The sequence below is a fragment of the Carcharodon carcharias genome, chromosome 29 (genome assembly GCF_017639515.1).
Source record: "Carcharodon carcharias isolate sCarCar2 chromosome 29, sCarCar2.pri, whole genome shotgun sequence".
Classification (NCBI taxonomy): domain Eukaryota; kingdom Metazoa; phylum Chordata; class Chondrichthyes; order Lamniformes; family Lamnidae; genus Carcharodon; species Carcharodon carcharias.
The window spans coordinates 3,923,717-3,947,552 of record NC_054495.1 but is presented as its reverse complement, the minus strand read 5'-3'; the positions used below and the strand labels follow the sequence as shown (position 1 = coordinate 3,947,552).

At 52.2% G+C, this 23,836-nt stretch overlaps 1 protein-coding gene across 2 annotated transcripts; it reads left to right on the top strand.

Annotated features, from left to right (window-relative positions):
- Positions 1-74: 74 nt before the first annotated feature.
- Positions 75-20,112, top strand: LOC121271116. Of its 2 annotated transcripts, none has more exons than XM_041176884.1 (4): positions 75-385; positions 10,651-10,806; positions 18,467-18,562; positions 19,685-20,112. In XM_041176884.1, the coding sequence occupies exons 1-4, from the start codon at positions 163-165 to the stop codon at positions 19,801-19,803; spliced, it is 594 nt and encodes a 197-aa protein (XP_041032818.1). In that variant the 5' UTR covers positions 75-162; the 3' UTR covers positions 19,804-20,112. The 2 variants fall into 2 exon arrangements, with proteins under 2 accessions (XP_041032818.1, XP_041032816.1); XM_041176882.1 differs by having other exon boundaries at positions 84-385; positions 18,467-18,704.
- The last annotated feature ends 3,724 nt before the right edge of the window (positions 20,113-23,836 follow it).

Genomic DNA, 23,836 nt, shown 5'->3' with positions numbered 1-23,836 from the left:
GCGCGCAGGGCTGCTCCGATTGACAGCTCCCTTGGCCAATGGGACGCGCCGCTGCAAATGCCGCCCTTTGGTCCGGGGGGGGGGGTGGGGCCTGGGGTTTGGATCAATTTCCGCAACCCCCCCTCCCCCTCCCCCTCCCCCAGTCCCTCGCGGGCGGTTGTCATGGGGATTGTGAGCGTCTTTCGTTCGGTCGCAATTTTCGTCGGTACCTGCGTTGCGACAGGAACCCGGACCCTGATCCGGTGTCTGTTCCAGGCCCTGAACCGGTTCAGGAACTGGATCCTTTCCCTGATCCGGTCTCTGCTCCCGATCTTCGTCCAGTTCCACATCTTAGACCGTCTGTCCTTCTCCTGGAGCGGGGCGATTCTTGGCCTGCGTTACAAAGGTAGGAAACTGCGCAGGGAGGGGGAGGGGGAGGTGGAGGAGGAAGGAGGAGGGGGTGGGGGAGGGGGGGAGAGGGGGAGGAGGTGGTGGGGGAGGAGGAGGAGGAGGAGGAGGGGGAGGAGGAGGAGGAGAGGGAGGGGAGGAGGAGGAGGTGAGGGAGGGGAGGAGGAGGAGGGGGAGGAGGAGGAGGGGGAGGAGGAGGAGGGCGAGGAGGAGGAGGAGGGGGGGAGAGGAGGGGGAGGAGGGGGGGGAGAGGAGGGGGAGGAGGGGGGGGGAGAGGAGGAGGGGGAGAGGAGGGGGAGGGGGGAGAGGAGGGGGAGGAGGGGGGGGAGAGGAGGGGGAGGAGGGGGGGAGAGGAGGGGGAGAGGGGGGGGAGGGGAGGGGGAGGAGGGGAGGGGAGGAGGGGGGGAGAGGGGGGGGAGGGGGAGGAGGTGGTGGGGGAGGGGGGAGAGGAGGAGGAGGTGGTGGGGGAGGTGGTGGGGGAGGGGGGAGAGGAGGAGGAGGTGGTGGGGGAGGGGGGAGAGGAGGAGGAGGTGGTGGGGGAGGTGGTGGGGGAGGGGGGAGAGGAGGAGGAGGTGGTGGGGGAGGTGGTGGGGGAGGGGGGAGAGGAGGAGGAGGTGATGGGGGAGGGGGGAGAGGAGGAGGAGGTGATGGGGGAGGGGGGAGAGGAGGAGGAGGTGGTGGGGGAGGTGGGAGAGGAGGAGGAGGTGGTGGGGGAGGTGGGAGAGGAGGAGGAGGTGGTGGGGGAGGTGGGAGAGGAGGAGGAGGTGGTGGGGGAGGTGGGAGAGGAGGAGGAGGTGGTGGGGGAGGTGGGAGAGGAGGAGGAGGTGGTGGGGGAGGTGGTGGGGGAGGGGGGGAGAGGTGGTGGGGGAGGTGGTGGGGGAGGGGGGGAGAGGAGGAGGAGGAGGTGGTGGGGGAGGGGGGGAGAGGAGGAGGAGGAGGTGGTGGGGGAGGGGGGGAGAGGTGGAGGAGGAGGTGGTGGAGGAGGAGGAGGAGGAGTGGTGGAGGAGGAGAAGGAGGTGGTGGGGGAGGGGGGGAGAGGAGGAGGAGGAGGAGGTGGGGGAGGAGGAGGAGGAGGAGGAGGTGGGGGAGGAGGAGGAGGTGGAGGAGGTGGGGGAGGAGGAGGAGGTGGAGGAGGTGGAGGAGGTGGGGGAGGAGGAGGAGGTGGAGGAGGTGGGGGAGGAGGAGGAGGTGGAGGAGGTGGGGGAGGAGGAGGAGGTGGGGGAGGGGGGGGGAGGAGGAGGTGGGGGAGGGGGGGAGGAGGAGGTGGAGGGGGGAGGGGGGAGGAGGAGGTGGAGGGGGAGGGGGGGAGGAGGGGGGGGAGGAGGAGGTGGAGGGGGGGAGGAGGAGGTGGGGGAGGGGGGGAGGAGGAGGTGGGGGAGGGGGGGAGGAGGAGGTGGGGGAGGGGGGGGGAGGAGGAGGTGGGGGAGGGGGTGGAGGAGGAGGTGGGGGAGGGGGGGGGAGGAGGAGGAGGTGGTGGGGGAGGGGGGGAGGAGGAGGAGGTGGTGGGGGAGGAGGTGGTGGGGGAGGGGGGGGAGGAGGAGGAGGTGGTGGGGGAGGGGGGGGAGGAGGAGAAGTGGTGGGGGAGGGGGGGAGGAGGAGGAGGTGGTGGGGGAGGGGGGGGAGGAGGAGGAGGTGGTGGGGGGGGAGGGGGGGGAGGAGGAGGAGGTGGTGGGGGAGGGGGGGAGGAGGAGGAGGTGGTGGGGGGGGAGGGGGGGGGAGGAGGAGGTGGTGGGGGGGGAGGAGGAGGAGGTGGTGGGGGGGGAGGGGGGGAGGAGGAGGAGGTGGTGGGGGGGGAGGGGGGGGGAGGAGGAGGAGGTGGTGGTGGGGGAGGGGGGAGGAGGAGGAGGTGGTGGTGGGGGAGGGGGGGAGGAGGAGGAGGTGGTGGTGGGGGAGGGGGGAGGAGGAGGAGGTGGTGGGGGAGGGGGGGGAGGAGGAGGAGGTGGTGGGGGAGGGGGGGGAGGAGGAGGAGGTGGTGGGGGAGGGGGGGAGGAGGAGGAGGTGGTGGGGGAGGGGGGGAGGAGGAGGAGGTGGTGGGGGAGGGGGGGGAGGAGGAGGAGGGGTGGAGGGGGGGAGAGGAGGAGGAGGAGGAGGGAAGGGGGGGAGAGGAGGAGGAGGAGGGGGGGAGAGGAGGAGGAGGAGGGGGGGAGAGGAGGAGGAGGAGGGGGGGAGAGGAGGAGGAGGAGGGGGGGAGAGGAGGAGGAGGAGGGGGGAGGGGGGAGAGGAGGGGGGAGGGGGGGAGAGGAGGACGGGGGGAGGGGGGGAGAGGAGGAGGGGGGAGGGGTGGAGGGGGGAGAGGGGGAGGGGGGAGAGGAGGAGGGGGGAGGGGGGAGGAGGGGGGGAGGGGGGAGAGGAGGAGGAGGGGGGGAGGGGGGAGAGGAGGAGGAGGTGGTGGGGGAGAGGAGGTGGTGGGGGAGGGGGGGAGAGGAGGTGGTGGGGGAGGGGGGGAGAGGAGGTGGTGGGGGAGGGGGGAGAGGAGGTGGTGGGGGAGGGGGGGAGAGGAAGAGGAGGAGGAGGTGGTGGGGGGGGGAGGAGGAGGTGGTGGGGGGGGGAGGTGGTGGGGGGGGAGGGGGGTTGGGGGGGGAGGAGGAGGTGGGGGGGGAGGGGGGTGAGGAGGAGGTGGTGGAGGAGGAGGAGGAGGAGGAGGAGGGGGAGGTGGAGGGGGAGGTGGAGGGGAGGGGGAGGAGGAGGAGGAGGGGGTGGAGAGGGGGGAGGAGGAGGGGGGTGGAGAGGGAGGAGGAGGAGGAGGGGGGTGGAGAGAGGGGGGTGGAGAGAGGGGGGTGGAGAGAGGGGGGAGGAGGAGAGGAGGGGGTGGAGAGAGGGGGGAGGAGGAGAGCAGGGGGTGGAGAGAGGGGGGAGGAGGAGAGGAGGGGGTGGAGAGAGGGGGGAGGAGGAGAGGAGGGGGTGGAGAGAGGGGGGAGGAGGAGAGGAGGGGGTGGAGAGAGGGGGGAGGAGGAGAGGAGGGGGTGGAGAGAGGGGAGGAGGAGAGGAGGGGGTGGAGAGAGGAGGGGGTGGAGAGAGGGGGGAGGAGGAGAGGAGGGGGTGGAGAGAGGGGGGAGGAGGAGAGGAGGGGGTGGAGAGAGGGGGGAGGAGGAGAGGAGGGGGTGGAGAGAGGGGGGAGGAGGAGAGGAGGGGGTGGAGAGAGGGGGGAGGAGGAGAGGAGGGGGTGGAGAGAGGGGGAGGAGGAGAAGAGAGGGGGGAGGAGGAGAGAGGGGGGAGGAGGAGAGAGAGGGGTCTATATCTTCCTGCAGGCCAAGACACTCAACCTCACTGTTAACCACCTGGCTAATCTTTGTGTCATCCGCAAACTACCCCCCAACATGGTCAGCTATGTCGTTCATGCCCATGATACTGTCATTCTCAGACAAATATCATGATTGCAGAATCAGCTGATGCCCAACCAGGATTGTCAACTGTGATTGGACATGTTGTTGAAATTTTCATTGTATAACCTCCAGCTCAGGGTTTTCAATTCTGGTTTAAGGTTTCATCACTTGATCTCCTGCCATTGATCTCCCAACATGGAGAGGGGGGAGGAGGAGAGGAGGCGGTGGAGGGGGGGGAGGAGGAGAGGAGGGGGTGGAGAGAGGGGGGAGGAGGAGAGGAGGGGGTGGAGAGAGGGGGGAGGAGGAGAGGAGGGGGTGGAGAGAGGAGGGGGTGGAGAGAGGGGGGAGGAGGAGAGGAGGGGGAGGAGGAGAGGAGGGGGTGGAGAGAGGAGGGGGTGGAGAGAGGAGGGGGTGGAGAGAGGAGGGGGTGGAGAGAGGAGGGGGTGGAGAGAGGAGGGGGTGGAGAGAGGAGGGGGTGGAGAGAGGAGGGGGTGGGGAGAGGAGGAGAGGAGGGGGTGGAGAGAGGGGGGAGGAGGAGAGGAGGGGGAGGAGGAGAGGAGGGGGTGGAGAGAGGGGGGAGGAGGAGAGGAGGGGGTGGAGAGAGGGGGGAGGAGGAGAGGAGGGGGTGGAGAGAGGGGGGAGGAGGAGAGGGAGGGGGTGGAGAGAGGGGGGAGGAGGAGAGGAGGGGGTGGAGAGAGGGGGGAGGAGGAGAGGAGGGGGTGGAGAGAGGGGGGAGGAGGAGAGGAGGGGGTGGAGAGAGGGGGGAGGAGGAGAGGAGGGGGTGGAGAGAGGGGGGAGGAGGAGAGGAGGGGGTGGAGAGAGGGGGGAGGAGGAGAGGAGGGGGTGGAGAGAGGGGGGAGGAGGAGAGGAGGGGGTGGAGAGAGGGGGGAGGAGGAGAGGAGGGGGTGGAGAGAGGGGGGAGGAGGAGAGGAGGGGGTGGAGAGAGGGGGGAGGAGGAGAGGAGGGGGTGGAGAGAGGGGGGAGGAGGAGAGGAGGGGGTGGAGAGAGGGGGGAGGAGGAGAGGAGGGGGTGGAGAGAGGGGGGAGGAGGAGAGGAGGGGGAGGAGGAGAGGAGGGGTGGAGAGAGGAGAGGAGGCGGTGGAGGGGGGGAGGAGGAGAGGAGGGGGTGGAGGGGGGAGGAGGAGAGGAGGGGGTGGAGGGGGGAGGAGGAGAGGAGAGGGTGGAGGGGGGAGAGGAGGAGAGGAGGGGGTGGAGGGGGGGAGGAGGAGAGGAGGGGGTGGAGGGGGGAGGAGGAGAGGAGGGGGTGGAGGGGGGAGGAGGGGGTGGAGAGGGGGGGAGGAGGAGAGGAGGGGGTGGAGAGGAGGGGGTGGAGAGGGAGGAGGGGGAGAGGAGGAGGAGGATGAGGGGGAGGAGGGGGAGGGGGAGGGTGTATGGAGGGGGAGGAGGAGGAGGAGAGGGAGGGGGAGGGGAGGGGGAGGGTGTATGGAGGGGGAGGAGGAGAGGGAGGGAGGAGGAGGGGTGGAGGAGGGGGTGGAGAGGGTGGAGGAGGAGGAGGAGAGGTGGAGGAGGGGGTGGAGAGGGTGGAGGAGGAGAGGAGGGGGTGGAGAGGGTGGAGGAGGAGAGGAGGGGGTGGAGAGGGGGGAGGAGGAGAGGGGGGAGGAGGAGAGGGGGGAGGAGGAGAGGAGGGGGTGGAGAGGAGGGGTGGAGAGGGGGGAGGAGGAGAGGAGGGGTGGAGAGGGGGGAGGAGGAGAGGAGGGGTGGAGAGGGGGGAGGAGGAGAGGAGGGGTGGAGAGGGGGGAGGAGGAGAGGAGGGGTGGAGAGGGGGGAGGAGGAGAGGAGGGGGTGGAGAGGGGGGAGGAGGAGAGGAGGGGTGGTGAGGGGGGAGGAGGATAGGAGGGGGTGGAGAGGGGGGAGGAGGAGAGGAGGGGGTGGAGAGGGGGGAGGAGGAGAGGAGGGGGTGGAGAGGGGGGAGGAGGAGAGGAGGGGATGGAGAGGGGGGAGGAGGAGAGGAGGGGATGGAGGGGGTGGAGAGGGGGGGAGGAGGAGAGGAGGGGGTGGAGAGGAGAGGGTGGAGAGGGGGGGAGGAGGAGAGGAGGGGGAGGAGGGGGAGAGGAGGAGGAGGGGGAGAGGAGGAGGAGGGGGGTGAAGGGGAGGGAGGAGGGTGGAGGGGAGGGTGTATGGAGGGAGGAGGAGGGAGTATGGAGGGGAGGAGGAGGGGGAGGGGGAGGGAGAGGAGGAGGAGGGGGTGGAGAGGGGGGAGGAGGAGAGGAGGAGGAGAGGAGGAGGAGGGGGCAGAGGAGGAGGAGGGGGCAGAGGAGGAGGAGGAGGGAGGGGGGGTGGAGGGGAGGGAGGAGGGGGAGGGTGTATGGAGGGAGTATGGAGGGGAGGAGGAGAGGGAGGGGGAGGGGGAGGAGAGGGAGGGGGAGGGGGAGGAGAGGGAGGGGGAGGGGGAGGAGAGGGAGGGGGAGGAGGAGAGAGGAGGAGAGGGAGGGAGGAGGAGGAGAGGGGAGGGAGGAGGAGGGGAGGGGAGGGAGGGGGAGGGGAGGGAGGAGGAGGGGAGGGAGGAGGAGGAGGGGAGGGAGGAGGAGGAGGGGAGGGAGGAGGAGGAGGGGAGGGAGGGGGAGGGAGGAGGAGGGGAGGGAGGAGGAGGATGAGAAGGAGAGGAGGAGAGGGGGAGGAGGAGGAGGAGGAGAGGGAGGGGGAGGGGGAGGGGAGGAGGTGGAGAGGGAGGGGGAGAGGGAGGGGGAGGAGGAGAGGGACAGTGAGGGGAGGAGGAGAGGGAGTGGGAGGGAAGGAGGAGAGGGAGGGAGTATGAAGGGAGGGGGAGGGGAGGTGGAGAGGGAGGAGGAGGAGGGGGCAGTGAGGGAAGAGTGAGGGAGGGGGAGGAGGGGGCAGCGAGGGAGGAGTGAGGGAGGGGGAGTCGGGAGCAGGATGGAATAGGAGGGAGGTAGGTGGGAGGGAATAGGAGAGAGGAGGGGGGTGGGGGAGGGGGAGTATGGGGGTAGGGAGTCTGGAGGGAGGAGCGGGAGGTGGAGGAGGGAATAGGAGGGAGGGAGGATGGAGGGAATAGGAGGAGGAGGGAGGGGGAGGGGAGGAGGGAATAGGAGGGAGGGAGGGGGGAGGGAGGAGAGGGAGAGAGGAGGGAGGGAAGAGGAGGAGGGAGGGAGGAGGGGGGTAGGGGAGGAGGAGGGAGGGGAGGAGGAGGGGTTTAGGGGAGGAGGAGGGAGGGGGAGGAGGAGGGAGGGGAGGAAGATGGGGAGGGGAGGAAGGGGGAGGGAGGGGAGGGGGTGGAAGGAGAGGGAGGGAGAGAGAGAGTGGGGTGAGGAGGGAGAGAGGGGAGGGGGAAGAGAGGGAGTAGGAGGAGGGTGTATGGATTGGGAGGGGGAGGGGGGGGAGGGAGTATGGAGGGGGAGGGAGTATGGAGGGGGAGGGGGAGGAGGAGGGGGAGGGAGTATGGAGGGGGGAGCAGGAGGGGGAGGGAGTATGGAGGGGGAGTGGGAGGAGGGAGTATGGAGGAGAGGGGGGGAGGGAGTATGGAAGAGGGAGGGGGAGGGAGTATGGAGGGAGGAGGGGAGGTGGAGGAGGGATCAGGAGGGAATAGGAGGGAGGTGGGAGGAGGAGGAGGGAGGGAGGGGAAGGAATGGGAGGTTGGGGAGGGGAGGAGGAGGGACGGGAGGTGGAGGGAGGGAGGGATGAGGAGGGAGGGAGGGGGTAGGAGGGAGGGGGAGGAGGAGGGTGGGAGGAGGGAGGGAGGGGAGAAAGATGGGGGGGAGGACGAGGGAGGGAGGGGAGGAGGAGGAGGGAGGGCGGAGAGAGAGAGTGGGGTGAGGATGGGAGGGGGGAAGGGAGGGGAGGGGGAGAGAGAGAGAGGCAGACAGATGGAGGGGCGGGAGAAAGAGAGACGGAGGGGCGGGGGGCGAGACGGAAGGGAGAGAGGGAGAGAGACGGAGGGGTGGGAGGGAGGGAGAGTCGGAGGAGCGCGAGGGAGGGAGAGTCGGAGGGGCGGGAGGGAGAGAGAGAGTCGGAGGGGCGGGAGGGAGAGAGAGAGACGGAGTGGCGGGAGGGAGAGAGAGACGGAGTGGCGGGAGGGAGAGAGAGACGGAGGGGCGGGAGGGAGAGAGAGAGACGGAGTGGCGGGAGGGAGAGAGAGACGGAGTGGCGGGAGGGAGAGAGAGACGGAGTGGCGGGAGGGAGAGAGAGACGGAGTGGCGGGAGGGAGAGAGAGACGGAGTGGCGGGAGGGAGAGAGAGACGGAGTGGCGGGAGGGAGAGAGAGACGGAGTGGCGGGAGGGAGAGAGAGACGGAGTGGCGGGAGGGAGAGAGAGACGGAGTGGCGGGAGGGAGAGAGAGACGGAGTGGCGGGAGGGAGAGAGAGACGGAGTGGCGGGAGGGAGAGAGAGACGGAGTGGCGGGAGAGAGAGAGCGAGATGGAGGGGCTGGATGGAGAGATAGAGAGAGAGAGAGACGGAGGGGCGGGAGGGGGTGATGGATAGAGAGCGAGAGAGAGAGACGGAGGGACAGGAGGGAGAGTTAGAGAGAGAGAGAAACGGAGGGGCGGGATGGAGAGTTAGAGAAAGGGGGAGAGAGAGAGAGAGAGACGGAGGGGCGGGAGGGAGAGTTAGAGAGAGAGAGAGAGAGACGGAGCGGCGGGATGGAGAGTTAGAGAGAGAGAGAGAGAGAGACGGAGGGGCGGGAGGGAGAGTTAGAGAGAGAGAGAGAGACGGAGGGGCGGGATGGAGAGTTAGAGAGAGAGAGACGGAGGGGCGGGAGGGAGAGATAGAGAGAGACAGAGTGGTGGGCGGGAGGGAGAGATAGAGAGAGAGAGACGGAGAGGTGGGAGGGAGAGATAGAGAGAGAGAGATGAAGTGGCGGGGCGGGAGAGAGAGTTAGAGAGAGAGAGAGATGGAGGGGCGGGAGGGAGAGAGAAAGACGGGCGGGAAGGGGAGATAGAATGAGAATGAGACGGACGGAGGGACGGGAGGGAGAGATAAATAGAGAGAGAGAGAGATGGAGGGGCAATAGGGAGAGATAGAGAGAGAGAGAGAGACGGAGAGGTGGGGAATCATAGAGGTCAACTGCACAGAAAGAGCCCCTTTCGCCCATCGCGTCTGTGCAGGTCAATCATGCCTCACTCTCCTAATCCCATTTTCCAGCACTAGGCCCATAGCCTTTTATGCCATGGCATTGCAAGTGCACATCCAAATACTTTTTAAATTTTACGAGGGTTTTTGCCTCAACCACCCTTTCAGGCAGAGAGTTCCAGATTCCCACCACCCTCTGGGTGAAACAATTTTTCCTCATATCTCCTCTAAACCTCCTGCCCCTTACCTTAAATCAATGCCCCCTGGTTATTGATCCCTCCACCAAGGGGAAAGTTCCTTCCTGTCTACCCTACTATGCCCCTTGTAATTTTATACACGTCAATCATGTTCCCTCTCAATCTCCTCTGCTCCAGGGAAAATAACTCCTTTAGTCTATACATTCTCTCCTTGTAGCTAAAACTCTCCAGCCCAGATAACATCCTGGTAAACCTCCTCTGCACTGCCTCTAGTGCAATCACATCCTTCCTATAATGCGGATTCCAGAACTGCACACAGTACTCTAGCTGTGGCCTAACCAGTGTTCTCTACAGTTCCAGCATAACCTCCCTGCTCTTAAATTCTATACCTCGGCTATTAAAGGCAAGTATCCCATATACCTTCTAAACCACCTTACCTACCTGTCCCCCTGTCCCGCTACCTTAAGGGACGGGTGGACATGCACTCTGATCCTCGGTACTTCCTAGGGACCTACCACTCATTGTGTATTCCCGTGCCTTGTTTGTCCTGCCCAAGTGCATCACCTCACACTTATCCGGATTAAATTCCATTTGCCACTGATCAGTCCATCTGACCAGCCCATCTATATTCTTCTGTAATCTAAGGCTATCCTCCTCACTGTTTACCACGCAACCAATTTTTATGTCATCCGCAAACTTACTGATCAGCCCTCCTACATTCAAGTCTAAATCATTTATATATTCCACAAACAGCAAAGGACCCAACACCAATCCCTGTGGAACCCCATTGGACACAGGCATCCAGTCACAAAAACACCCGTCTACTCAAACCTTCTGCTTCCTGCCACTCAGCCAATTCTGGGTCCAATTTGCCTTGGATCCCAAGGGCTCTTAACTTCGTTATCAGTCTCCCATGCAGGACCTTATCAAAAGCCTTGCTGAAATCCAAGTAGACTGCATCAAATGCATTGCCCTCATCTACAAACTTGTTCACCTCTTCAAAAAATTCAATCAAATTGGTCAGACGTGACCTCCCTTTAACAAAACCATACTGACTATCCTTGATTAATCCTTGCCTCTCCAAGTGTAGATTAATTCTGTCCCTCAGAATTGCTTCCAATAGTTTCCCCATCACTGAGGTTAGACTGACTGGCCTGTAGTTCCCTAGTTTGTCCCTTCCTCCCTTCTTGAATAACAGTACTACATTGGCTTTCCTCCAATCCTCTGGCACCTCTCCTGTAGCCAGAGAGGCATTGAAAATTATTGCCAGTGCCCCTGCTATCTCCTCCCTTGCCTCACTCAACAGCTTGGGATACATTTCATGCAGGCCTGGAGATTTATCTACTTTTAAGCCCGCCAGACCACTTAGAACCTAAGAGTTGGTATTGTCAGGAAGAATTCTGATGGATTGGGAAGGAGGAAGAAAGTTGGGAAACTTAGGCAAAGAGGAGAGGTGAGGAGGAGGAAGGAATTTGAGGGGAGTGGGAAGGTGTGGAGTTTAGTTGGGGCTGCTGTTTCGATAGGGAAGAAACTAACTCACGGGCTTGAGGGAGTAAATGGCCTGTGGCTGTTCTGTTGCTCGAACTTTATTGTTGCCGTCAATGTAATTCTGTCTCCGAGAATCATATTGCAGTTGGAATTGAATAAAACACCCCTTGTGTGTAATGATGATTGATTCAGCACAAGTTCTGTTTTATACTAGTGGAATGTTATGGACAAGGAAAAATACACGAAGATATTCTCAAACAAATGGACATTACTATATGTGGGGAAGATCCTGGGATTCCTTGTATTCTGTTTGTTTACAAAATTTCTCGTGATATTGAGGATCTCCGCAACGCTCTACGATGGGTTGAAAGTAATATTTTTTTCATTGCAAATTTGCCTTTCTTGTAGTTTTTCACTCTATATTTTCTCTGCAATAGGTAGCCAGCATATTCCAGGCTGATACTCTCACTACAGTACTGAGGGAGTGCTGCACTGTTGGATCTGAGATGTTTAGTACCCAACTCATGCCCTTTTTTGAGCTGGGTCTCCATTACCATCACAGCATCATATTTCCATGTGGTTATCTGCATCAGCAGCTCACCAACCTTAATTGCTACACTCCGTGGAGATTTATATATATATATACACTTTGGTCCTCCTTGTATTTCCTCTCATTATTACCCCATCTTACTCAATTTCGTACTATCTGTCTCTCCCAATTCATGTGCCTTGTTACACCTCCTTAATGTTACCTCTTGGCTCCTATTCTATCCTCTGATTGTACTAGCAAACTGCCCCATAATGATATTGGTCCCCGTTCTGTTCAGGTATAACTCATTCAGCCTGTAGAGGTCCCGTCCCCCACCACCCGCCCGTATTCAGAACTGACTATCGGTTGGAAAGTGAGAAAATCCAGTTCTGCACGTTTTTAATATCTTCCTTAGTGCTGAATTTCCATGTCTGTAAAATACCAAATCTCAATCTCTCTCTCTCTCTTTGTTTTGTTTGCTTTTCCTCACCTTCACCTTGGGAGGAGCCTCGCATTCTAACGTAGTTTATGTCTCAATTTCAAATTGCACAATTTTCAGCCGGTTGAAACTTTTTGAAAAGCATATTTCAAAAATGCAGAGGTATAGCTTCATGACATCTCCATACCATGAAGAATGAACTGATTCACTCTCATTTCATTACAAGGTATATATTTTTTAAAAATGTAAACCAGCAAAAAACACATTCACTCTCTTAGCCTCGGTCTGGATTATCCCATCGGTTCCAACTGGGTCTCTAAGTTCTGGACTGGGTGTATGCATCTGCAATAAAATTCAATCTGCAATATGGATGATTTTAGATGATATGATTGGAGAAACAAACTCGAACGGAATAACCACAAAGGTTACAGGGTTACGGTTGGTATAGACTGTGGTGCCCAATTCCATTTTGGATGTATATCTCAAAATGTTTGAGAGGCAGTAATAAATCTGGGTTTCCTTTTCTACCTTTAGAATACTGTTTCTGATGTTTGTTCAGTTTTTTGGAGAAATACCTGATTGATGTCTCTATTCCAGATCTTTCCTTCTGGAGGTGGGCAGCCTTGATGTCACTCGTATTGATGGCTATTTTAAATGCTTGGTTAAAGTCTGGAGCAGCCAGCAGTGGTTCATTTATAAATTGGCTTTCAGCTTTTTGAAAGTTGTCTGGCGTTTCTTGATCCATACTACTTTTTTCTATAGTAAGCTTGTCAGTGGAGCAGCTCCTGTGCTGAAGTTTGGGACGATCTTGTGGTAGAGTCCACACATCCCTAAGAATCTCATGATTTCCCATTTTGTTGTAGCAGTGGGAACTGTGCCATTGCTTGTATCTTTGCAGCTCAGGGCAGTACTTGTCCTTGACCCACCACGTGTCCCAGATAGGTCACCTGAGCCTTGGTGAACTCACTTCCTTGGACTCGAACTCAAGTTCTGTCGAAGGGTCATGAGGACTCGAAACGTCAACTCTTTTCTTCTCCGCCGATGCTGCCAGACCTGCTGAGTTTTTCCAGGTAATTCTGTTTTTGTTTTTGTTTTGGATTTCCAGCATCCGCAGTTTTTTTGTTTTCATCACTCTTTGAGAGATTGACCAAAAGGTCAGCTGACTGTAATTTCTGGAAGAGGGCTTTCAGTTGCGCTAAGTGAGTTTCCCTGCTGTCACTGTACAGCAGGAGGTCATCTAGGTACACCTCGCAATTGGATAAACTCAACATTACCTGGTTCTTCCATCTCTGGACGGTTGCTGGGGAATTTCTGAGTCCAAATGGCATCACTTGACACTGGTATAACCCATCTGGAGTTATGAAGGCAGAAATTTCCTTCATGCGGGCGGTCAAGGGAACCTGCCAGTATTCTTTGAGTAAATCTATCTTTATAATGTAGGTGTGTTACCTACGCTATCTATGTGGTCTTCCAGGCAGGTTATCAGGAATGAGTTGGCTCTGGTCACTAACTACCACAAGGTGAATGCAATGCAAAGCCTTGTGGAGCTGTCCAGCTTGGGCACAAGCACAACTGGGGAGCTCCAGCTACTGCTGCCGGGCTCAATTAGTTGGTGATCCAGAATTTAATTAGTTTCCTCTCTAAATTGGACCAGCTTTTCTGGACCTAAATGATAGGGGATGTTGCATAATGGGAAGGAGGCCCTGTCTCACAGCCACATTATGGGGAGAATTTTGTCCCCGCCGTTAGGGGGGGGGGGTTGGACGGGAGCAGGTGCGCAGCCAATCGGCTGCACCCAGCATGACGCGCACCCGGAAGCGCTTGCTCTTGCATGAAAGAGTGCAGAAATCTCCGAGGCACAGAGCTGCTTCAGGGAGATTAGTTTGATTTTGAGCTGCCACATGTCAATGGACTTCAATAAAAACTTTCATTCAATTTAAAAACACTTCATGAAACCTCATCCCGCCCGTGGATGAGGTTTCATGATAAATGTGAAGGCTGCCTGGGCTCTTTGCCTGTCCACTAACCTTAAGGTTGGACGGGCAGCTTTGTTAATTAGTTTAATTGATATTTAAATGGCCTTTGTAAGCCTTTGACTGTTTGACGGGCGCACAGCCGACACTGTTGCGTGCCCGCCAAACTGAAAATCTGAATGATGCACGATGATGTCGGGACGCCTGCCTGATGTCATCACGAGTCATTTTACGTGTTGTCGAGCGGCCCTGCCCACGCTCGCCGACCTGAAAATTCAGGCTATGGTGGTGCAGCCTGGCTTGTCTTTACAGATATTATTAGATGCAGTGAGCACCCCTGTCGAGTCTCCTTGTTGTTTTGCACTTAGGTGGGTAAATATGGAGCCCAATTTCACTAGAATTTCTGTGTTTGTTAGCCGGATACTGGGGAGTTCAAAACAAAAACAAAATTACCTGGAAAAACTCAGCAGGTCTTGCAGCATCAGCGGAGAAGAAAAGAGTTGACGTTTCGAGTCCTCATGACCCTTCGACAGAGCTAGGTGAATCCCAGGAAGGGTTGAAATATAAGGTGGTGGTGGTGGTGTGGGGGGGAGAGGGAGAGAAGTGGAGGGGGGTGGTTTGGTTGTAGGCAAAAGCAGTGATAGAAGCAGATCATCAAAAGATGTCACAGACGGCAGAACAAAAGAACACATAGGTGTCGAAGTTGCTGATATTATCTAAACGAATGTGCTAATTAGTTCAATGTGGGCCTCACCCACATCTCCCTCTAATTCATCCTCACCGTTCCCCTTGTCCTTGAAGTCTGTGGCTATGGGACAGACTGTTACCTGCTTGTCCCCTTCTCGGCTGTGATATTGTTTTATCATATTGACATGACACAGCCTTTGCTTTTTCCTGTGGATTGGGGTGCCAGTTAGGTAGTTTACCTCCTCAAGCTTCTTTGCTACTCTGAGCTGGGCTTTTAGATGATCAATTAGTATTGGTAGGAGTATGAGCATGTAGTCTCCTGGCTGAAAGGTTCAGGCACTGGTGTGTTTGTCTGCCTGCTTATTCATAGCTGTTTAGCAGATATTTAGGTGTTCTCAAGCCATTTCACAGGCTCTTGTGCATCGCTTGTAGAACACAGTAACATGGAGATTTCCTCCTCCTGTTCTTAAAAAAAACTGTCTGCTTGGTTAGTTTCTGAGGCCCTTTTACTCAGTGTCCATAAACCAGTTCAAATGGAGTAAAACCAGTGGACTAATAATGGAGTCTCTGGTCGCAAACAGAAGAAAACTTAGCCCTTTATCCCAGTCTTCTGCCCTGATCACTGTTTTTAGGGTCTAGTGGTACCATTCTAGCATTCCCTGTGACTGCAGGTGATAAGCTGAGGTCTTTAGCTGGGTCACAACCAGGTTACTCAGGACCTCTTGGAGTATTCGGAGCATGGAATTGAGCACTGATCTGACTGGATCTGGGAGGGCATTCCATATTGGGTAAAGAATTGTGTTAATTCCACCACTATATTGGCGGATATGCTTCTCAGAGGAATGGCCTCTGGGAAGGGGATAACCACTTTCATGATAGTAAGAATAGACTAGTAGTCCCCTTTTATTTTGGGCAGGATTCCCACACAGTTCACCTCGCTGAATGGCTCCCCAAAAGCTGGCATGAGAATCATAGGTGCAGTTTTATTGTGGTTTGGGGTTTCCCCACACCTGGCAAGTTCTGCAAAACCTTGCTACATCCTTGTGACAGTGTGGGCAGTAAAAGTGCTGGCTGATGGGGCCTTGTGTTTTTCATATACCGACATGCCCAGCCGTCGGAATTTCATTGCTAGCCTTAATATTTCCCCATTGGATCTCAACGGCGCCATTACTTGGTGGATCGCTGTCCCCTCCTTGTTTGAAGGCCTGTGAGGTGGAGCCTCAGCTTCAGTTTGGGCAGTCTGAGCTAACTTTTTAACAATGGATTAGCTTGTTGAGCAATCTATTTATTACCTACTTAAGGCCCCCTAGACTCCTGAAAGAGATCTCTCATGACCAGACAGTAGGGTCATCTATCTGCAGTGCCATTTCAGTCTCCTCTGACGGAGTTTGTCTGGCCAGAGACCAGGTTATCTCAGTCAGGGAAAATGCCAGGCATTTTCTCCTGCAACTGTCTGCCTTGCTGACCTCCAGCATCTTCTCTGAGACTACTGGGGATGCTATTACTTTTGATCCTGCTAGGTCATTGCAGAGGAGCAGGTCGATCCTGTCCACAGGCAAACTGTGGACAACTCTCATGGTCACTGGTCCTGACATAAGGTTGCACTCCAGATGCACCCAATATAAGGGGAGGGGCATGTATTCTTCATCAATCCCCTTTACCCACACCTTGGCACTTACTATACCGTCTGGTGGAAAGGTCATGCTTTTCCCAGCAGTGGAGTTTGGCTGGCCCTTGTATCCCTCGGACTCAATATAGGCTTATTTGCATTGTTCTGGGGAATTAGGGCCACTCTTCTTTTTGATACAAAATCTTTTCAGCTCTCGGGAATAATTTTTAAACTTACCTGCATTCACGGTAATGTATATACAGGGTTTTGCTGCCACAGTCAGAGCCATAACCTGGTCTGCTATGCTCCCTGTCTGATTCCCATTTTTTGCATGGGGTTTGTGTGCCCAAACATATCCCATAACATCCAGCAATCAGCACAGGTATATTGCCTTGTGGCGGTTAAAACACACAGGTTTCTTGGCCTCATTCTTCTTTTCAGTACCATCCTTTGTGGGCTGAAGAGGGCCCCCTGTGTTTCCAGCTGTCCCTTCTCTCCCATAGTTGCTCAGTTCCGTATCAGTCACCCACCTTCTATTCTTTTCAGTTGGTTGGGGGTGACTAGGGAAGGGTTTCCTTTGGGATAAGTGTTTGTGGATCAGTTCATAATTATAGGCCAGAGTTTCTGCCTGCCTGGAGCCCTGTTACTGTCTATTCCTCTGTGTTCTTATTCGGAAAGGTGTGGAGTTTTTGAACTCCTCGAGGAGAATTATTTCACAAAGGTTTCGTAGATGGCCTCAGTTTTAAGTGCCCATACACACTGGTCAGAAGCGAGCTGCTTAAGCCTTTCAAATTCCAGATACGTCTGGTTTGCTACACTGTTTCCTGAAGGTATGGTAGACCTCAGGCACTAACTGGCACACACTTAAAATAGCCCTTTTTGCTGCCTCATATCCTGTGGCACTTTCCCTGTGCACGTTTCTGTCAGCAGCAGGGATCAGTGTTGGGCTGGCCACTTAACTGCTGCATTACCCGTTCAAAAGATAAAAAGAAGGCGTCCACCTTTGCTTCATCAAACTTAGAGATTATATGGGCAAACCTGATGCACTGTAGGAGAAACAGCATGGAGAGGCAGCCTAATCTTAATGGTATAATATTGAGGGGGTACAAGAGCAGAAGTTCAGTGGGGTGCATATTCATAAATTCATGAAGGTGGCAGAGCAAGTGGATAAACAGTTGAACTGTTTGGGATACTTGGCTTTGCATAAAAGGGCTTGGAATACATTTGCAAATCTCTGGTTAAACCCCAGCTGGAGTATTGTGTCCAATTCTGGGCACAGCACTTCAGGAAAGATTGCAGGATGTTGGAGAGGATGCAGATGGTTCACTCAGATGATATCAAGGATAATAGACGTCAGTTCTTCAGGTGCCATGTTATACAATGTCTGTGATCACGGCTCTCTAACTTTCACTTGAGAGCAGTCACCGTCTTGGTGTATTTCTCAAATCTTGTGTCTTCTCTGTTCTTAAACTGTTGATGTATCTCCTCCTTTGTCTCCCTCTTGTTCTACTAGCTCAGTTTTACCAGTCACTATCAAATGTCCTAGTTTTTTTTCCCCCAAGTACATGCCCAAGGAATTATAGTTGTCTCTTGGTCGTCATCAAAAGTCCTTCTTGTATGTCTGCTTTCCTCAAAACTTCCTCGTGAATTGTGTGTGTTATCCAACTAATCTTCATCGTATGTCTCAGAAACCTTTTATCTTCCATTGGCTTGTTTACATTACAACCTTCAGACCCATATAATAGTACTGAACATATGTAGCATTTTAATAATCGCATTCTGCTTTCGATAGAGATGTTATTTCTAAAGAGGTCTGACATTTTTGTGACAGTTGTTTCGCTAGTGTTAATCACTTCCTGATGTGTTGATCACTTTTCCCATCAAATGTTATTGGGCTACCCAGATGAAAAAATGATCCTACTAGTTTTATTTCTTTCAATTTCACTATTATTTTGCATCTAAGTGTAATCCTTTTCTTTGATATTTCCATACATACTGTTTTGCTGCTGTTTAATGATGATCCATATCTGTAACTGTTTGTTATGATTGTGTCTAAGAATCTTTGTAGACTTTGCTCTATCTGTCATAAATACTGTGTCATTTGCATATGTCAGATTATTCATGTAATTATTTGGAGAAGACAGGATTGTTCTCCTTAGAGCAGAGAATGTAATGCAAAGGTTTAGTAGAGGTGTTCAAATTACTTCATGATTTTTGGATACAGCAAGCTGGGAGAAAGTTTCTTCTGGGTCAGTGGGCCTGTAACTAGGGGCCATAGATTTAAGATAATTGATAAAGGAACAAGAAAGAAACTGAGAAGAAATTTCTCCACACAGTAGGTTGTTAAAATCTGGAATGTGACAGGCTGGTGGAATGGACTCCTGTAGGAATTTTTGAAAGGCAACTGGCCTTGTATTTGAAGAGGACTAATTTATAAAGTTTTGGGAGAAAAAGCTAGGGTGTAAGTTTAAATTGGAATACTCTTTCAAAGAGCCGGTACAGGCACAACAGGTGGAATGGCTTCCTTGTGCTTTGGATTCCATGAGAATTTCATGGCTCAGTGAGTTGCCCTGAAGTCACTGCCCGCCAGCGTAGGGCTAAGTTTGCATGGCTGTGGGGAATGAGCAGGTAGCGAAGTGGAGTTAATTGCCAGCATTGGCACAATAGTTCAAATAACCTCCTGCATTGTATCATTCTATGATTTTTCAACATTGTATTTTGACACAGGAATAATTGCAATTAAAAGACATAAATGGGAAAGCAACTAAAATAAATCTGTTAATTCCACAATAGTGATTCGGGGAATACAAAGGGAAGACATATGCACCATGATCCTGCTGGAAAAGGATTCGAATAAACAAGAAAAGCCAATAGAAGTAGATCACCAAGGTGTGTTCGATGAAAAAACTGTGGTTGTGCGAATTCTCTGGGAAGAGCAGTGGTTCAGGGCCAAAGTTCAGAAGGGACCCAGATACCAGAACGCAATGGAGAAAGTCATTCGGAGCATCAGGGTGAGAGAACACAATTGAAGGTAAGTATCATGAAATCTAAGGCAAGTGACTACAGGCGTGCACAGGAACCATTGATACAGCGTTTTATGTGATGTGTAACATTTCTGATGGAGCTGAAAATCATATGAATGTACAGAATTGTAGAAAGGGACTGCTAAGTCAGCCAGGTGCCATAAGATTTATTTTGCTTATTAAACACTACTTAAATCCAGTAGGCATTCATCATATTTATGGTCTGTGTTTCTGGTTTCATCCATTAATGGAAACATCTCTGTCGACTCCATCAAAACCTTTCATAATCTTAAAGACCCTAATTGGGCCCTGTCTTAGTTTTCTTCCTAAAGGAAACCATCCCAAGCAGTTTCCTGCAGATATAATGTCTCAGTTTTGATTTCATTCCAATAAAGTATTATTGCACCTTCTCCAATGCCTCTATATCCTATTCATAATATTGAGATCTCTCTGTTCACAATACAAGTGTGGTCTAACTAAGGTTCTACACAATATTAAGATAATTTCTCTGCTTTTCAATTCCATCCCTCTAGAAATGAATCCAGAGCTTTGTTTGCCTTTTAATGGCCTTATTAACCTGCATCACTATTTTTAATAATGTGATGGCCATACCAAGCCTGAGTTTTATTCTCCTAATCACTTCTCAACTAGGAATTTCATACCATTTAGTTTCTCCTACAGTGCTTCAAGTTAGCCCACATTTGCAGCTTCCTCTGCTTTTACACGGCTGCATACATGCATACGAACATATGAATCAATTCTCTGAGTAAAAATTTCTCCTCGCTTTTGTCTTAAATGGTGACCCCTTATTTTTAAACAGTGACTCCTAGTTCTAGATTCTCCCATAGGAGGAAAATATCCTCTCCACATCCATCCCTCTGGATCTTATATGTTATCTGCAACGTTGTTACACTTGGCCATCACTTCTTCAAGGGCAAATGTCTCCACGTGCACAGCTTAATGAGCTCTTCTGTGTTTCACATTGTAGGGGAGGCCTGGCAGGAAGAGGCCAATCATAATATGGACCAGTCACCCACTGGGAATCTGCCTGTGCAACAGCTTGAAATGCTGCTTCTTGCTCATCAATTCTGTCCTATCATGTTGTAATTAACAAGAATTCAACACAACTGCTCCAGTTCTGAGGAAATGCTTGTACTCTAAGGCAAGACCTATTGAACTGCAAACTACTTCCAAGTAAGATGCCCATTGGGAACCAAGAGCATTACCAATTTAGCTGGTTGCTTAACAGAATTATTGCACTGAAGATATCTTGCATTCTATTTTCACCTGTGCCACCTTTTGAAGCATCATGTATTCCAAAGAACTGCCATAGGCACCATTGGACTGAGTGATTCTTTTTAATATTCATCTGTTGTGATGTTGGAATTATTTCAATAAAAACACATAAAAGGGAAAGTGACTAAAATGAGTCTCTTAATTCCAGAAGCGTGATTTCTATCCTGTTGTCCTTGGATTGCTAACCAACAGGACCCAGTTCTGCAGCATAGACATTTGGTCTTGACTCTTAAGACAATAGATAAAGCATCTGTATTTCTGATGAACCAGGTAAACTTAAAAGATCTCATGGCCTGCATTTCGAAGAGCAGAGGAGTTTTCCCAGTGTTTTATTCATTCATGGGATGTGGGTGTTGCTGGGCATTTATTGCCCATCACTAATTGCCCTTATTCATTGAAGAGCCAACCACAGGTATGGACAGCAGATTTCCTTTCCTAAAGGGCATTAGGTGGGTTTTTATGACAATCAGAAATGGTCATCATCAGACTTTTAATTCTAGTTTTTTATTGAATTCAAATCTCACCATCTGCTGTGGTGGGATTCGAACCCTAGTCCCCAGAGCATTACCCTGGGTCTCTGGAATACTAGTCCAATGACAATACCACTATGCCACCACATAGTGACCAATACCTATCCCCAGCCAGCACCACTTAACAGAATTATTGGGTGATTTAGCTCATTGCTGTTTATCGAAGCCTGTTGTGCACAAATTGACTGCCACATTTCCTACATTACAAACAGTGACTACACTGAAGAAGTACTACCATGTGGCTGTATAGTCTTTACATTTAATCTGATCAATGCTTCCTGCTTCTTGACTCCATAACTACTGGAAACAGTTTGTTTCTACCTTCCCTCATCTTTTATGTCTTTGGATTTCTTCATTCGTGTACTTGGATCTGAGCAAAGTCTAAAGCCTCAGCCACCTCCCTATAATGTAGAGCCCATTATTGTACACTGTACTAAAATGGAGGTTGCAACATTTGCTATTGGTTTAACATTATCTCTTGGCTTTAGATTTCATATTACTGGGATACACAATGAGAAATTAAATGTGAACATACCATGCAATCCACCCAAGGATGCGGAGGAAAGCACACATGGAAATATTAGAGGTGTTGGTCACGATCTTCCTCTCCTTCTTAGTGTTATTAGAGGACTGGAGGATGGCAAATGTTACACTTTTGTTCATAAAAGAAAATAAGAAATATGGGCAGGAGTAGACCACATGGTTTATTGAGCCTGCTCTACCATTCAATGTGATCATGGCTGATCTGATTTTAACCTCAACTCCACATTCCCACCTACCCCCAGTAACCTTTTCATCCCCTAGCTTATCAAGAATCTATCTACCTCTGCCTTAAAAATATTCAAAGACTCTGCTCCCACTGCCTTTTGAGGAAGAGAGTTCCAAAGACTCATGACCCTCTGAGAGAAAAAAAATTCTCCTCATTTCTATCATAAGTGGGTGACACCTTATTTTTAAACAGTGACCCCGAGCTCTAGATTCTCCCACAGAGGAACCATCCTTTCCACATCCCCCTTTCAAGACCTCTCAGAATCTTATATTCTTCTAAGACTTCCTCTATAAAAGATTACAGCATTTTACCAACAACTGATGTTAGTCTAACTGACCTGTAGTTCACTACTTTCTCTCTTCCTCCTTTCCTGAAAGTGTTGTAACATTTGCCAACTTCCAATCTAGTGGGACCATTCCTGAATGTGAGGAATTTTGGAAAATCATAGCTCACACATCCACTAGCTCTGCAGCTATCCGTTTTAGAACCCATGGGTGAATACCATCAGGTCCTGGGGATTTGTTGGATTCTAGTTCCTTAAGTTTCTCTCCACTGAGATTAATTTTCCCAATTTCCTCACCCTCTTTTAGCACCTAGGTTATCATTTATTTCTGGTATGGAACTTGTGTCTTCTCCTGTGAAGACAGACACAAGATATTTGTTCAATGCCTCCGCCATTTCCTTGTTCCCCATGATAATTTATCTTGTCTCTGCTTCTGAGTGACCAATGTGTACTTTAGCTACTCTCTTCCCTTTTATGTACTTTAAAAGCTCTTACAATCTGTTTTTATATTCCTGGCTATTTTACTCTCATATTCTATATTTTCCCTTTTTATAAACGTTTTGGTAGCCCTTTGCTGATTTCTAAAACAACCCCAATCCCCAGGCTTGCTACTGATTTTTGCAACATTGTAAACATCATCTTTTCATCTAACCATATCCTTCACACCCTGAGTGAGCCACGAAAGGGTCGTCCTTATTGGGTTTCCGTTCGTCAATACAATGGGCAGAATTTTACAGCAACGGGATTTTATGTTCCCACTGAACTCAATGGGGTTTATAATGTCTCGCTGCATTTTATGGCCCCGTTCCCCCAAACGGGGCCCTAAAATTCTGCCCAATGTATTTTTGTTGAAGGTTTTGAATTGTTTTTTTAAATGTTTCCCGTGGTTCATTTACCCCCGTATCTTTTAATCTATTCACACAATTAACCTTAGCCAGTTCTCCCCTCATACCTATGTAATTTGCTTTAAGCTTGATTTTTATTTGCTATTGGAATATGTCGCTTTCGAACTTTATGGTTATGGCATTACTAATTATCCCTGCTTCATTACACAATACTATCCCGAATCGTTTCAACTACATACTGCTCCAATGAAAGGTCAGGAAAACATTCTACAACTCATCTTCTAGACCACTATTGCCTACTTGATTGTCCCAGCGTATATAAGATTAAAGTTCCCCACAATTATTACATTTCCTTTGTGACAAACTCTGATTTCTTGTTAAATGCTCTGCCCAACAGGATAACTACTGTTAGGAGGCCTATAAACTACTCCAACCACTATTTTCTCTTGTTACTTTTAATTTCTACCCACATTGATTGTACTTCATGATCTTCAAAGACCAGGTTCTTTTTCACTAATGTCCATATGTCATACTCTACTATGAGGGCTACCCCATCTCCCCTGCCTTTTTGCCTGTCTTTCTGAAATATTGTGTACCCTGGAATATATATTTCCCACCCTTGATCACCTTGAAACCATGTCTCTGGAATGGCAATTTAACCTAAATTATTTACCTTTATTTGTGCCACTAATTCATCTATCTTCTTGCAAATGCTTCATGCAATCAGGTAAGCTTTAATTTCATTTTTTACTTCTATTCCCTGTAATGACCTTATTCACTGATGTACAATTTTTGTTAAACTTTGTCCTTTCCTGTCGCACTCTGCTTGTCTTTACCCACATCATTATACTGTTTCAATACCTCAACCTTTTCTTTGGATTTCTAATCTCCCTTTAGCCAAACCCTCCCCCCTCACCCCCACCCCTTTTAGGGCCGTGGACAGAGTTTTAAACTAAGAGGAGAAAGCAACTCTAACGGTGTAAAGATTTTAGGAACAATAATCTGGAAGAAAATTAATATCCACATGGACAAGCATGGACTAGTATAGGAAAGCCTATGTGGATTTAATTAGAGCAAATCGTATTTGATTGAGATTTTCACGAGGTAAGATAGAGAATGCATGTGGTCTGTACAGTTGAAGTTGTGCACGTGGACTTTCAAAAGCATTTGATAAAGTGTCAAATATTTGGCTTGTTAGCAGAATTGAAGTCTATAATATTAAAGGGCAATAACAACATTGATACAAAATGTTGAACTGAAATTGTGTTTTAGACTGGAAAGATATTTATTGTGGTACTTCCCTAAGGTTCAGTACTATGGCGGCTGCGGTTCTTTAAACACTTGGAATTAGAGCTACACAGCACAATTTTGAAACTTGCATATGAAGTAAAACTTGGAAGCGCGGTAAACGGTGAGG